At 32.8% G+C, this 13015-nt stretch overlaps 1 protein-coding gene across 1 annotated transcript; it reads right to left on the bottom strand.

The window, feature by feature from the left end:
• Positions 1 to 290: 290 nt before the first annotated feature.
• On the bottom strand, positions 291 to 12129 carry LOC124535432 (putative transporter svop-1). Its single transcript, XM_047111645.1, has 12 exons — positions 12122 to 12129; positions 11518 to 11621; positions 10750 to 10911; positions 10497 to 10659; positions 10080 to 10201; positions 9226 to 9458; positions 8776 to 8942; positions 8020 to 8128; positions 6838 to 7025; positions 6112 to 6210; positions 2239 to 2366; positions 291 to 482 (listed from the first exon to the last, which is right to left on the bottom strand). The coding sequence occupies exons 1-12, from the start codon at positions 12127 to 12129 to the stop codon at positions 424 to 426; spliced, it is 1542 nt and encodes a 513-aa protein (XP_046967601.1). The 3' UTR covers positions 291 to 423.
• Between the last annotated feature and the right edge of the window lie 886 nt (positions 12130 to 13015).

Below are 13015 nucleotides of genomic sequence, written 5' to 3'. Positions count from 1 at the left end.
GAAAATTCTTTATTCTGCTGGGATAAGGCCTCCTCTACTCAAACCCAGGCAAGCACCACTATATATATATATAGTGGTGCTTGCCTGGGTTTATACCCGCAATCATCGGTTAAGATGCACGCGTTCTAGCCACTGGGCCATCTCAGCTAACTTTGTTTTTGACAAACAAACTTTGTTTTATATTATGTAAAAATTATTTAAAGTTTTTGTTGCATTTTTGTTTCAAATCACACGATATTTTAAACAATAATATTATTTCTTGTCATTTAATTATTCTAAAAAGTGGTTAATTCATTAATTTATGACTATTATTTAATACAAAATATAATATATAATGCCACGATACATTCCTATATTTTAAATACTCCTAACGTTAACAGGCGGTCATAAGTTATACTTAAAAGAGGTTTTACTCCAGGCTCGTCATTGCTCGTCGATCGCTGGTTTGTCTTTTGGCAGAAGGAAACTGAGGCCGGCGCAGACTGAAAATATACGATATATTATTACATAAATAATAACATAGCTAGATTGACTCATAAAGAGGCATCTAGGAATTAGCAACCCACAACAACAACACAGAACATGTACTGCCTCTAAATTTCCCACAGCTGGGCTAAGGTCTCCTCTCTTATGAGGAGAAGATTTGGAGTATATTCACATGTGGAAGAATTTCATGGAAGAATTTCATAGAAATAAGACACTTGCAATGTTCATATTGCATCATGTTGCATCGCCGAACAGGAGATGAATTATAAAACCAAATTAGACACATGAAAATTTAGTGGTGCTTGCTTGGGTTTGAATCCGCAATCACCGGTTAAGAAACACGCCTTCTATCAATCGGGTTACCTCGGCTTTAACAGCAACAGGTTTTAAAAATATTTATATTTGCTATTAATTACATGAAACTGTTGTATTGTATAAATAACTACCAAAATTATGTGAACATCCTGACTTTGTTACTGTATACTAATTCTAATGGAGATGAGCTGAACGGCACTATACTAACTTGATGTCAAGACTTTGTTCAAGCTCAATAAACAATATCCTTATATATTTTTTTATGATATAGTTTGGCAGACGAGCATATGGGCCACCTGATGATAAGTGGTCACCATCACCCATAGACAATGAAGCTGTAAGAAATATTAACTATTCCTTACATCGTCAATGCACCGCCAACCTTGGGAACTAAGATGCTATGTCCCTTGTGCCTGTAGTTACACTGGCTCACTCACCCTTTAAACCGGAACACAACAGTACTGAGTACTGTTATTTGACGGTAGAATAACTGATGAGTGGGTGGTACCTACCCAGACGGGCTTGCACAAAGCCCTACCACTAAGTTAGTCATCGTGATATGTAATATAATAGTCTTTAATACATCATCGTTAAAATCGCAGCTATTTAACCCAAATGCTCATAATTTATTACTATAATTATTACTAATTTACTAACGACTACATATGAACAATTTATTAATGAGGAACAAAACGACTGAAAATTATTTTATACTCTAAGCACTCAGGAATAATGTAGCTTTCTATCCACTAGGAAGCCGCGGATACATTACAACCTTCACACAATAAATATTATTGAATTTAAACCAAACAGAGGTAGTGCCTAATAAATCAATTATAGAATTAAAAAATATTACTACGAAGTCAAATTTATTACATCACTACATTAACAGAATAAATATTATCAATAAATAAACAATATTCATTAGGCTTAATTAATAAATATTATAATTTTATTTTAATGCGATTTTTTTTTCTTCCTGGAAATAATTACAGCGATATTATAATTACTGTATTTATTTATACTTAGAGGTCAAATACGGAGATGTTTTTCAGGCCTTAATCAGGATTTGATTATTCTAACCTAGATCGATAGTTGAACTTGATCTAATTTCGTAATTGGCATATTCTGATCGATTTCCCCGGTAAGGTTATCACTTCGATTATATTATTTGAAAATGTACAATTTTGTAAATATATATTACGTGGATAATGGTTACATTAGTTTGTTTTTATTCGGAATTTTAAAATCATATTGGTAAAAAAGAAAGAATATATCTTAAAATAAAATAAAAACCCATTGCGTTTCTTCCGGTGGTTCCTCTCTGATCCGAGGTGTTAAATTCCGAACCGCTGATAGATTTTTGACTATCAATAAGCAAGTGTAAACACTTCTATATAAAGTTAAAAAAATGTCTTGGATTTTGGTATTACTTACGAAAGAGTAGCGCAGAGAAGACATAGAAAATAATTGTGCAAGCTCCGGCGAAGAAGATTCCAGTAATATTGGCGCCAATTACGGAACCCATTCGTCCGAACATCAAAACTGCACCCACTGCTGTTGCTCTGGTAACGAAATCAACATATTAATAAAAATACAACTGACTTGAACACAGCCAACATGATAGTTTGTTTCCGATGCTCCATGAATTTTGGCTTGAGTTGTAATTGGAAAGTGTCAACGGTAATAATCATTTTTATCGATCATCGGAAATTGCCCTATATTTTGCCATTAGTTACAAAATTAAAATACCAATGTATGTACATTTTCATTAAAAATATTATAGTATACACAATAAACTTATACAATGTATTTGTTAATAAACATAGAAACATTTTAAAGAACTGCACACTTCTACTAACTCGGACAAATTAAATTATAGAAGTTATCACTACCTCGTTAGTCTAATAACAAACTTATAAGATGCAGATTAAGTGCCCCGACTTTAAATGCTAAGTTAAGAGAAATAAGTAATCAATAGCAGTCTAAAGCATAAAAGTTGGGTGGTATTATATTCCCACACCTTGGATTATATTCTAAAGTAATTTCAGCTGTGCGATCCCATCCCATTATTTATTATCAAATTTAAAATCAAAATATACTTCATTCAAGTACAGTTTTACAAGCACTTTTGAATCGAAATTTAAAAACTATATTAAGTGAATCAACCACCGCTTCAAAATATAAATTCTACCGAGAAGAACCACCAAGAAACTTACTAGTTAGTCTTTTACTCGAATAAAGTACGTGTGTGTTTGCATTTACAAACCAACCCTTTAATTGTCATGATTAACCTATGTAACCAGTCTATCCTGTCTAAAGGATATATTGGTCCTAACTTCAATCGAGTAAGCCTAAAAAAATATTAGATTGATCTTATCTATACGTTAAAGTAGTTTATGTAGTAATATATTTAGTTGATTATGAAAGAACAAGCTACCATATTATGAAAGTTCCAAATCAAATTCAAAGATTTGTAGATTTTACGAATCTGATATAAAAACAAGAAATAAAAGTCTTTAGTACTTTTGTAAGATAAGATAAGTCTTCGTTTTCCCCCATTGACAATAAACAACGGAAAATTTTCCTTTTACTATTTAGTTAAAGTAACACTGAGATTTAATTTATCAGTAACGTAAAAAACTATTTGCGACGTAATTTTCTTTATAGGTGCACATTGGCAAGTCAATGATCAAGCATAATTCTAATCAGATTAAAGTTTATTATTTTGATATCAATAAACAAACTATGTAATGCTTCTAAATTAAAGAAGTTTTTCACTTCGATTTTTATATAGTGACTGGTTGTCGCCCATATTCGCCCGGTTTCGCTCGTATTTTAGGAGTTATCATGTGTCTTAATTAGGTACTGTTGCATTTATAATATTAATATAGAAGTACAGACAATTACGTATTTATGACCTTTAATTTGACTGTTAACAAAATTTAAGACTTTTAATTTTTCGAGATATACAGAGAACAAGTTATACTGGCAACGAGTATCGTATTAAAACTATTTTTATTTCACTCAAATCAGTTAATACTCAGTTGAATGATCTTTTTAAACCTGCAAAAAAAGGATGCATGGTATTAAACAAAGACGCTTTCTCTGTCCCTATGTCCCTGTATATGCTTAAATCTTTAAAACTATGCAACAGATTTTGAGGCGGTTTTTTAATAGATAGAGTGATTCAAGAAGAAGTTTTTTATAAACAATACATGGACAATTTAGTAAAGAAATACTGATAATTTTAGAAGTTTCCACTGAGATGTCACTTAATAGCACCCAAGCGAATTCGGGCCGGTCGCTAGTCTAAAATAAGAATAAAAATAACAGCAACGAGCCAAAAGGCTGTGTGCCGCGTCCGCGATGCTGTCAAAATAGAGAATAGTCGCCGAAAATGTACTTCGACAATATTTTAATATATAAATTGCGCTAATTATATTTAAATGCTTGTATTGTTGTCGTAGACTACTTGAAAATATACAAACAATTATATATAACCGGTCTTTCCCGAGATGTGTATCTTTACAATCATAATAGTATGTTATAAATCTTGTAAACTACTTTAATCTGTGCAAATAACTGTTCTCGCTTTTACTGAATAATATTTAAAGGAAATATTAACATGGTCATTTCAAACACATAGTTTATCTTTCATGTTATATAATTCTAAATGGTATTTAACACTCGCACGTTTGAGCGTTATTGAATTTTCATGTTTATAATTCATCTCGTGCTCAGTGCAAAAAAACATTACGGGGAAACCTACATACATACGACTACATCTGATGAAAAGCTGTCATGTGTGTATCCATCAGCCCCCACTGCAGTAGTGTGGACAACTAATTATGCTCCAAATTTTCGGGGCCACCTGACGCAATTACCACATACAATTTGTCAAAAGGAGAGGAGGCCTTTACCCGGCATTGACATCGGTTACGGGCTTTATAATAATAATAATAAATACATATGAGACAACACCACTTACATTACTCTGATCCCAATGTAAGTAGCAAGTAGCACTTGTGTTATGGAAATCAGAAGTAACGACGGTACCACAAACATCCAGACCCAAGGCAACATAGAAAACTAATGGTAATCTACATCGACTCGACCGGGAATCGAACCCGGGACCTCTGAGTGGCGTACCCATGAAAACCGGTGTCGACCATGGAGGTTGTCCAAATTTAAAAATTACTTTGTATTATTGTTTATTAAATTTTTATAGCTGTGTTGTCATCTATTTATATAGTTGCTTTGAAAACACGGATTGCTTTTATTTATTCAAGAGGACATAAATTAGTCGTAAATCAGAAACTACCTTGATAAGATTATACAAAATATTTTACTAGTGAAGGAGTAACTTCTTGTTGTCCAAGAAATGTCATTTTTTTTAAAACAACTATTTCTATGAAATATGTAAACCATTTATTAAATAATTATAAAAAATGTTGTCTTTTTATCAACAACAACAACAGCCTGTAAATTTCCCACTTCTGGGCCAAAGCCTCCTCTTCCTTTGAGGAGAAGGTTTGGAACCTATTCGTTTAATCTTCAATTATAAATAATAATCAAAAGTAATAAATAAACGTCGCGTGGTGTTTTAAAAGCAACGTCACACAGACCGTGTTTACCTTTATTGTGTAAAATATTCGGGCTTTCCCACTTAACTACGTAAATTAAATATTTGCTGAATATTATGACTGAGATAACATTGTTAAACATGAGAATAATAAATATATCATGTCAAGTATTATGAAGGCGCTGTAATCCTTATTTTGAGAGCGGTTTTGCGGCGGTGCTCATCTTAATCTAGCTAGCTAATTTACTTCCAATATTTTTGGTACATTTTCCTGTCTGAAATTACATGTATAGGTCGTTTCAGACTAGCAGGATACATAATGATTTATTTGATATCTTTATTTGATTTATTTTCTGATCATGACTCATATGGACTTTGATTGAATGTCTATCGATTCGATAAACTCATTTTTATCAGTGATAAAGCACGAGCAGCATACAGCAGCTATTTTTGTTATACTTTCCGGGTAGGCATATGACTCCACTCCACCTGATGGTAAGTGGAAGTGGAGTCCAGACGCGAAGACGACCAGTAAGTCAGTAAGAATAAGCTGCACTAGTCACTCGGTATGCCGACCCGCAAGATAACCTAGGACATGTGTGCTGACCGAGAGTCCATTTTTGGCGGTGCGACAAAGAAAAGAGTTGCCAAATTTATGGTTTTTTTTTTGTTTCCAGTATATGTTTGTCCTGAATGAACGACTTATGGGTATAAATTTAAGTTACCTTAAGCTCGTCGGGAAGAGTTGTACGGAGTAAGCAGTTAAGGGACCAATTCCGAGCGCCGTTATTTGCAGAGCCGACATCGAAACTCCGGCGATTATTCTGAAAATATACATTTAATATTTTTTAGAGAATACTAACTCAAGTATATATTCTTTTAATGATTCTATGATACCGTTTTATTAGGAGTGAAAACGACTGAGGTATAGTCAGGATTATCTTTCATTGCGAGAAAACGGAAAAATTAATTTAATTGCTATCGTGACTGAAAAGAAAAATGTATATGACACGCACCAGATATGAAAAATATATACAAATGGTCAAAATGAGCGTCATGACTACACTCGCCATGAATCTACGAAACATGTAGATTAATTAGTACTGTAATAAATATGAATTATTCTCTACACCGTTTGTTATAACCGAATGTTTTTAAGCGCAGGAAATGATGTTATATGTATTATGTATAGTAACGTAGCAATACAAAGTGATTTTGATTTGGTAAAACTGTTGAATAGCTGCTATATGTATAAGCATATTAAATCCCTTTGTATCTCACGAGGAAACATAGATAGTTTTTTTTTATTATAATTTAGCATATCACTTTTAAATACCAAACCATCCTTATCCGTGGTGGTACCAAGAATGTCATCGTCGACCATTGCACATTTATGATGTCCTGGTACAACGTGCTAGGTCTAGCCTAAGAAAGAAGCAGTTCATAATCACCTATTAGTAGTCATAGCAGAAACGAGACAAGTGGCACTGGCAAGAACGAACATGCCAATCAGGGATGTTCTCTTTGCGAGAGGGCTGAGGCTGATGAGCATCACGAGGGTGCCGTAAATCAGTGACGTCACAACGGTCACCTCGAACGTCGCGAATGATATCTCGTCTACACACTCATCTGATGATGTCTGAAAGCGAAATGGTTATTTTATTAATATATCGGTTTTTATTAAGATATGAATTATTTACACAGAGGACGCAATGCGTATATTCAAACACATATTAAAAATAGCTACTGTCAACATAACCGAACGCAATAGGCTACTTGACAATGCGAAAAATAAATGCCAATTATTGTAATCAGTATATATTATGCTTTTAAAAATGGTTATTTATTAACGAAAGTCGAAGTAATACTTATTTTAGTAAAAATGCATTTTTTAAAATGTTTATCACGTGACACAAAAGGATGATGAAGTCACTTGCTTGTTAACCTTGCTTGCCCACTATAAGTACAACAGATTAAAATACAGGAAAGTGACGTCACCGACCCCATTGCAGCGCCATATTGTCCAAGTAGCGTTTTCGCGCGGTTTTTAAATATGGAAGTTTCAATATAATATTTTTCGGCAAATATATACTAGAAATAAAAAATCAACATTTACTGGGTTCCTTAACCTTAACTTAATAATATAAAATTGATTTTAAAAACCAGTCAAATAGCCTATTGAGACAAGTATATTAGAAACATCTCATCGTTGAATTCCTTTGGGCTCTGTGCAAAAATGAACCAGACATTCTGTCACCAGCCACCAACATTCCACTTAAAAACAATTGAATATTTTTTTTTGATCGTGCGAAATTTTTTGGGAGTATTTAAAAAAGGTTTCGCGAAAGAGTAGTCAGTCCTGTGTTTCGACAAATCCGACACAACAAGAGAAAGTTCAGTCAAATGATCAACGGAATTGCTTTCATTAAAATATATAAAGCATTAAGAATTCGGAACATTGTGTTGATATTCCCTGTCCAAATGTCCACAAATACCTAATACTTTAGTAACAATAATACTCTGAAATTATAGTAAGTATTCGAATTATAAATAAAGCTATTGACAAATTCGAATTTCGAATTTCAAAAAGCTTTGTCTCGATAAAGCGTAGATAATGAATTTTATCGAATTACCAAATTTTCCGGTTGGTTCATCAGCGTGCATATCGTGACTGGTTCTTTGGACGAATGCGTCATCATTTTGTTTATTGTGTCCGGAGCGAACAAAAACAATCCGTTTAATCTGGAATGCATATTGCAAAACGGTCATTGAACGTAAAAAGAAATAATTAAAACATCCAATGATTCATTTATCATTGTAAGATGAAAATATTTGAATTTTAAATTTTGTTCATAGCAAATAAGATGTTTATTTCAAGTTTCAAATTTATAAATTCAAAAGTGTGGCACGCGTTGACCACAAACAAGTTCGTAATTATCTCAAATTGACCATCGAAATGTCGTAAATTTCTTAAAAAACATAATAGCCGATTACATAATAATTTACGTTAATGTTAACTTCAATAAAGATACTAATGAAATGGAAATGACAAAAATAATTATAGAAATTCGATTCATCATTAAAACAGAAATGAAAATAAACAAATATATATTAATACAAATTAAATTTCTAATTATTACACTACCCAAATATTGCATTCGACATAGTTCTTTAAGAACTAAAATGAGCAGCGAATACTGCTAAACAATTAAATATATTACTGAAAAAAAATAATAGAATTATAGCATGTATGTGTACATGTGTAAATGTGTGTGTGTGTACGTGCACAAACCGGCTAGGTCAAACTCTACCAACCATACCCTGGTTGGTAGAGTTTGACCTAGCTAGTTTGTTGGTATTTTAATCATAACATTTAATATATTACTTACAATGAAAATAACCCAAACATTAGAAAGCCCGTCAAGGCTAACCATTTCACATGAGGGGGTCGGAGTAGGGCGAAAGCGGAGTTCGTCATAATGCCCTCACCGAGCTCGCAGTTACCATGACTAAAGGCCTTTTCGCTATCTTCGGCTGAGAACTTCAAAGATGTGACCTAAACAATAAATATCTATTATTGTTATATTTTAAATCATTAAAAATTTTGGTTTATTTTACTACATCATATAATGTAAAATTATTGCCAGTACATAATTAAATTAATTGAATACGGTATAAATGTGAAGTCTTCCCCGTATTATTCATCCTATTTCTACAGCCTATAATATATAGTAAATGAGATATAATCATTATATAAGTATGCACGCCACCTGCATCCTATTAATAAACACTTTTCCATAATATTATTTAAAATGATTAGTTGTTTATTTAATACATACACAATAATTATCCTTTGGCCGACCACTGTTAAAGGCATAAATGTGCTGCAAGACATCTAATGCCTTCTTATCATTTCCCTTTGTCATGAGAAATTTGGGGCTTTCCTTGGCCTGGGTGAGCCACAGCGCCGCGAGGATTAGGGGTGCGACGTACATCGCAGTCAGTACCCTCCATGGGCGCAAATTTAGGGGACTATTCCACCAATCGTAAGAGAGAACGCCCCAAGCGAAAACTGTAAACGAAATAGTTATTTTTGATAATTTCAACGGATACTAAATAATATGAAAATTAAAAACATTTCTCAAATTATCTTTTAAGTTTAATTCATATTTTTTTAAGATAATCTATATTGGTGTATTGCATATTTTATTAATCTAAATAAATTGTCTATACGTTAACTCTTTCTAAACAGTTAGACAAATTTCGATATTTTTTCCCTGTGTATTAAAATAAGTTCCTCGATGAATTAAATTTGATCGCACCACCTCTACCGGTACAGATAGTGCGATCGGGTACTAAATTAAAATGGAAATCGTTCTCTAAATAATTTTAATTATTCATCCCGACTGCACTCGGATATATTACAAATCCGGTCATATATGATTTTTGCGAAACTTTAAACTTTTAAACTTACAAAAATAAAATATAATTTAGCCTATATCAGTTCCCCTAAAACGAGCTATCCAACACTGTTTTTTTTTTAAATCAGTCGTTCTCGTCTTTAGCGTGTTGATTTTAACCAAACAAACAACCAAAAACCTCTTTATATTTAAAATATTTATATTGATTAATAAAGAAACTGGTTTGTAGTAAAGATAAACTCGGACAAGCTACTGAGGTACTAATTACTTACTTGGACATAATGATGCAACGAGCATAAGTGAAGCGTTACATATCAGTACAGCGAGATCTCGTCGTTTCTTTGGCATTAATTCCCCAACGTACGCGAAACCGAGGGACGACGGGCAAGATAGACTGAAAAGGGCACATAGAATATGATTTTTATTATAAAAACTCAACGAACTCTTGATGAATGATATACAAAAACTCATTGAAGTGCTTACAATCAGTATGGTATATAACATACGAGTGTAATATAATTATGTAAATGATCTAAACTTTCATATGTAACTCTGTCACCTCAACCAATTTAATGGAAAAATAATTGGATTATGGAGCTATTCAGGAATAAAACGGGATAAAAAAATAATAAAAAATGTTGCTGAAGTATGTAATATTAAAAAGTAAATTATACAAATTTTCGACTTACAATAGTGAAGCGAGGAACTTGCATAAAGCAAAACTGATAAGGTTTGGCATGAACGCAGCAATTAGACCAATTATCCCCGATACAGTGGTAGAGAACAACAGAACTGGTTTCCTCCCAAAGGTATCAGCAGCTCGGCCCCAAAATGGCGCAGTTAATATAACACCTGGATTTTTTTTAAAGTTTTAATTTCTGATTATATATTTTAATTTATAATAATTTAGATGTAAGTGTTTTTTATTGAATCAGTTCATACCTATATTTGGAATCGACGTAATAATTCCTCTTATGCTATTAGACAACTCAAGATCACAAGCTGCAGCTGGTAATATGAAAGAGCATCCAACCATTTCCAGTATAGCTGCACCAAGAATTGCAACCATAAGAGCACAATGAAATACTTGATATTTTCCAGCGCCTGTAAAAAAATAATAGTAATTGAAAAGAAACACTAATTTGCTCCTTAAATTTTAACAGGCGCTATTAATGTTCATGTAAACCCTTCTTTCTCTAGTTTACAAGGGTGCAGATTTCGAGACTCTGGGTTCATACTTCAGTTTGTTTAAATAGTAATAGTTGAATTTTTCGCCGAGAATATTTTAGCTACACCATTGGTTTTTATACAAGCCATTGGTCCAAGGCCTCAGCTCTTTCTGATTGTAACCAGTCGCTCCCAAGGGATTAATAGAGTTAGTTAACATACAGTGCGCTTCGTATTAATAACTACATATTATAAAAGAAAGTCCCCCGGCCGCGTCTGTTTGTTTGTACGTTACCGATGAACTCCAAAACTACTGAACGGATTTTCATGTGGTTTTCACTAATAGACAAAGTGATTCATAAGTAACATTTAGGTATATATTTGATTTAGGTTTTTGCGTAATTAAGTTGAAATGTTAAACATGTGGGGAAAAAAGTAACAAAAAGTATTAAAGCCGAGACGGGCCGCTAGTATATACATAATTCGGTTTTAAATTCATAACATTTGATTTTAATTTGCTTTCAGATATTAAGACAGGCTCACCACAAAGTTCTAACGCTCTCTCCAAGTCAGCCTCCATGTCCGCATTTAAGTTGTGTGCGATATCTTTGTGCAAAGATAGTGACTTTTTCTCGCTTTTCATTTTCCTGTAAAAATATGTATATCATAATATATTTACTTTTAAGGTCCTTGGTGGCACTTTGTGCAAGGCCGTCTGGGTAGTTAGCACCCCACTCATCAGTTATTCTACCACCAAACAACAGTACTCGGTATTGTTGTGTTCCGGTTTGAAGGGTGAGTGAGCCAGTGTAACTACAGGAACAGGGGACATAACATCTTAGTTCCCAAGGTTGGTGGCGCATTGGTGATAAAAACAAGCAATAGTACAAAAAACTTGCTTATTTAAGTAAATCTTAAAAATAACATAAATACAATTATCAAGCCCGGGTGCTCGTAATTAGTTCGTAGAAAGTAATAATTAGTTTTGATAATAATATAGTTAGTTGTGCTATCTACAAAGTATCTTGTGTCAAAGTCATATGCTCATTATTAATAAAGATTAATTAGGGTTGCTTTGAGTTTTTTTGTCATAACTATTAAGTTTAATAATAGGTTTGCATTACTTTGTATAAAACAAGATGCTTACCACTGCATTTTACCCGTGTATACTTTTATCTTTAAAATTACACAACGGTTTTAAGAGAAAGTTTTATATGTTTAAAACGTGCACAATATAGTAGAGAAACTGATAATTTTAGAGGTTTCTAGAGTGATGTCGTAAATAAACAAATTTTGCGCTTATATTGCAAGTGCTGGCTAAACCCTACGAGATAGGTAAAAATATTGTAGTGTATTGTACAACTTATGAAGGTCTTCAAAAAGTTCCACGATGTTATAGGTCTACCCTTTAAGGATAGATGACAGAGAACAATTTTAAACAATACAGCATTAATCCTTATCCAATTAAATTAAATGTTGATGAATATTTTTGATTATATTTCAAATTTAAAACGAAGGAACGAAACGGTTTGTATTGTTTAATGAATATAATAAACTGTGAACGTTGCCAGACATTCTGAAGTACTTATATTTAATACCAGCATTGCACCCTTACGAACGCATTATTAATCATCAAATATTTGTGTAAATTTAGAGGGCGATTAGGTTTTCATTCAAATTACTCTTTCATTCTAACTCTCAACAAAGAAACCGATAACAATATTGTTTATTTGCTTTTGAGTGAAAGTGTCATTTCACTCAAAACAACATGCACTCAAGTGGCATTCCATATTGACGTTGTTACCTCATTTAAATACTATATATAATAGACTGTCAAGTATAAGTTGGCGTTCCTGTTTCAGCACCTGCTACACCCTTTGTTTTGCCACTTTTTTGTTTATTATACCAACATCTCCCTAGAAAATAATTCTCTACGTCTCATTTTTAATAGATTTTGGCTAAGTCTTTTTAATAAGGGTAAATAAAACAAATAAGATATAAATAAACAAAAAAAAATAGTACATGTTTTTGCCACACGCCA

Source organism: Vanessa cardui, chromosome 14 (assembly GCF_905220365.1).
Source record: "Vanessa cardui chromosome 14, ilVanCard2.1, whole genome shotgun sequence".
Classification (NCBI taxonomy): domain Eukaryota; kingdom Metazoa; phylum Arthropoda; class Insecta; order Lepidoptera; family Nymphalidae; genus Vanessa; species Vanessa cardui.
This window is presented reverse-complemented; position numbering and strand designations above follow the sequence as displayed.

Excerpts from the sequence above, each read along its gene's own strand:
- LOC124535432 (XM_047111645.1), bottom strand. Across the intron at positions 10,912-11,517 it reads GAGAGCGTTAGAACTTTGTG|GCGCTGGAAAATATCAAGTA; the intron begins GTGAGCCTGTCT and ends ATTTTTTTACAG. Across the intron at positions 2,367-6,111 it reads CTCTTCCCGACGAGCTTAAG|AGCAACAGCAGTGGGTGCAG; the intron begins GTAACTTAAATT and ends TTTCGTTACCAG.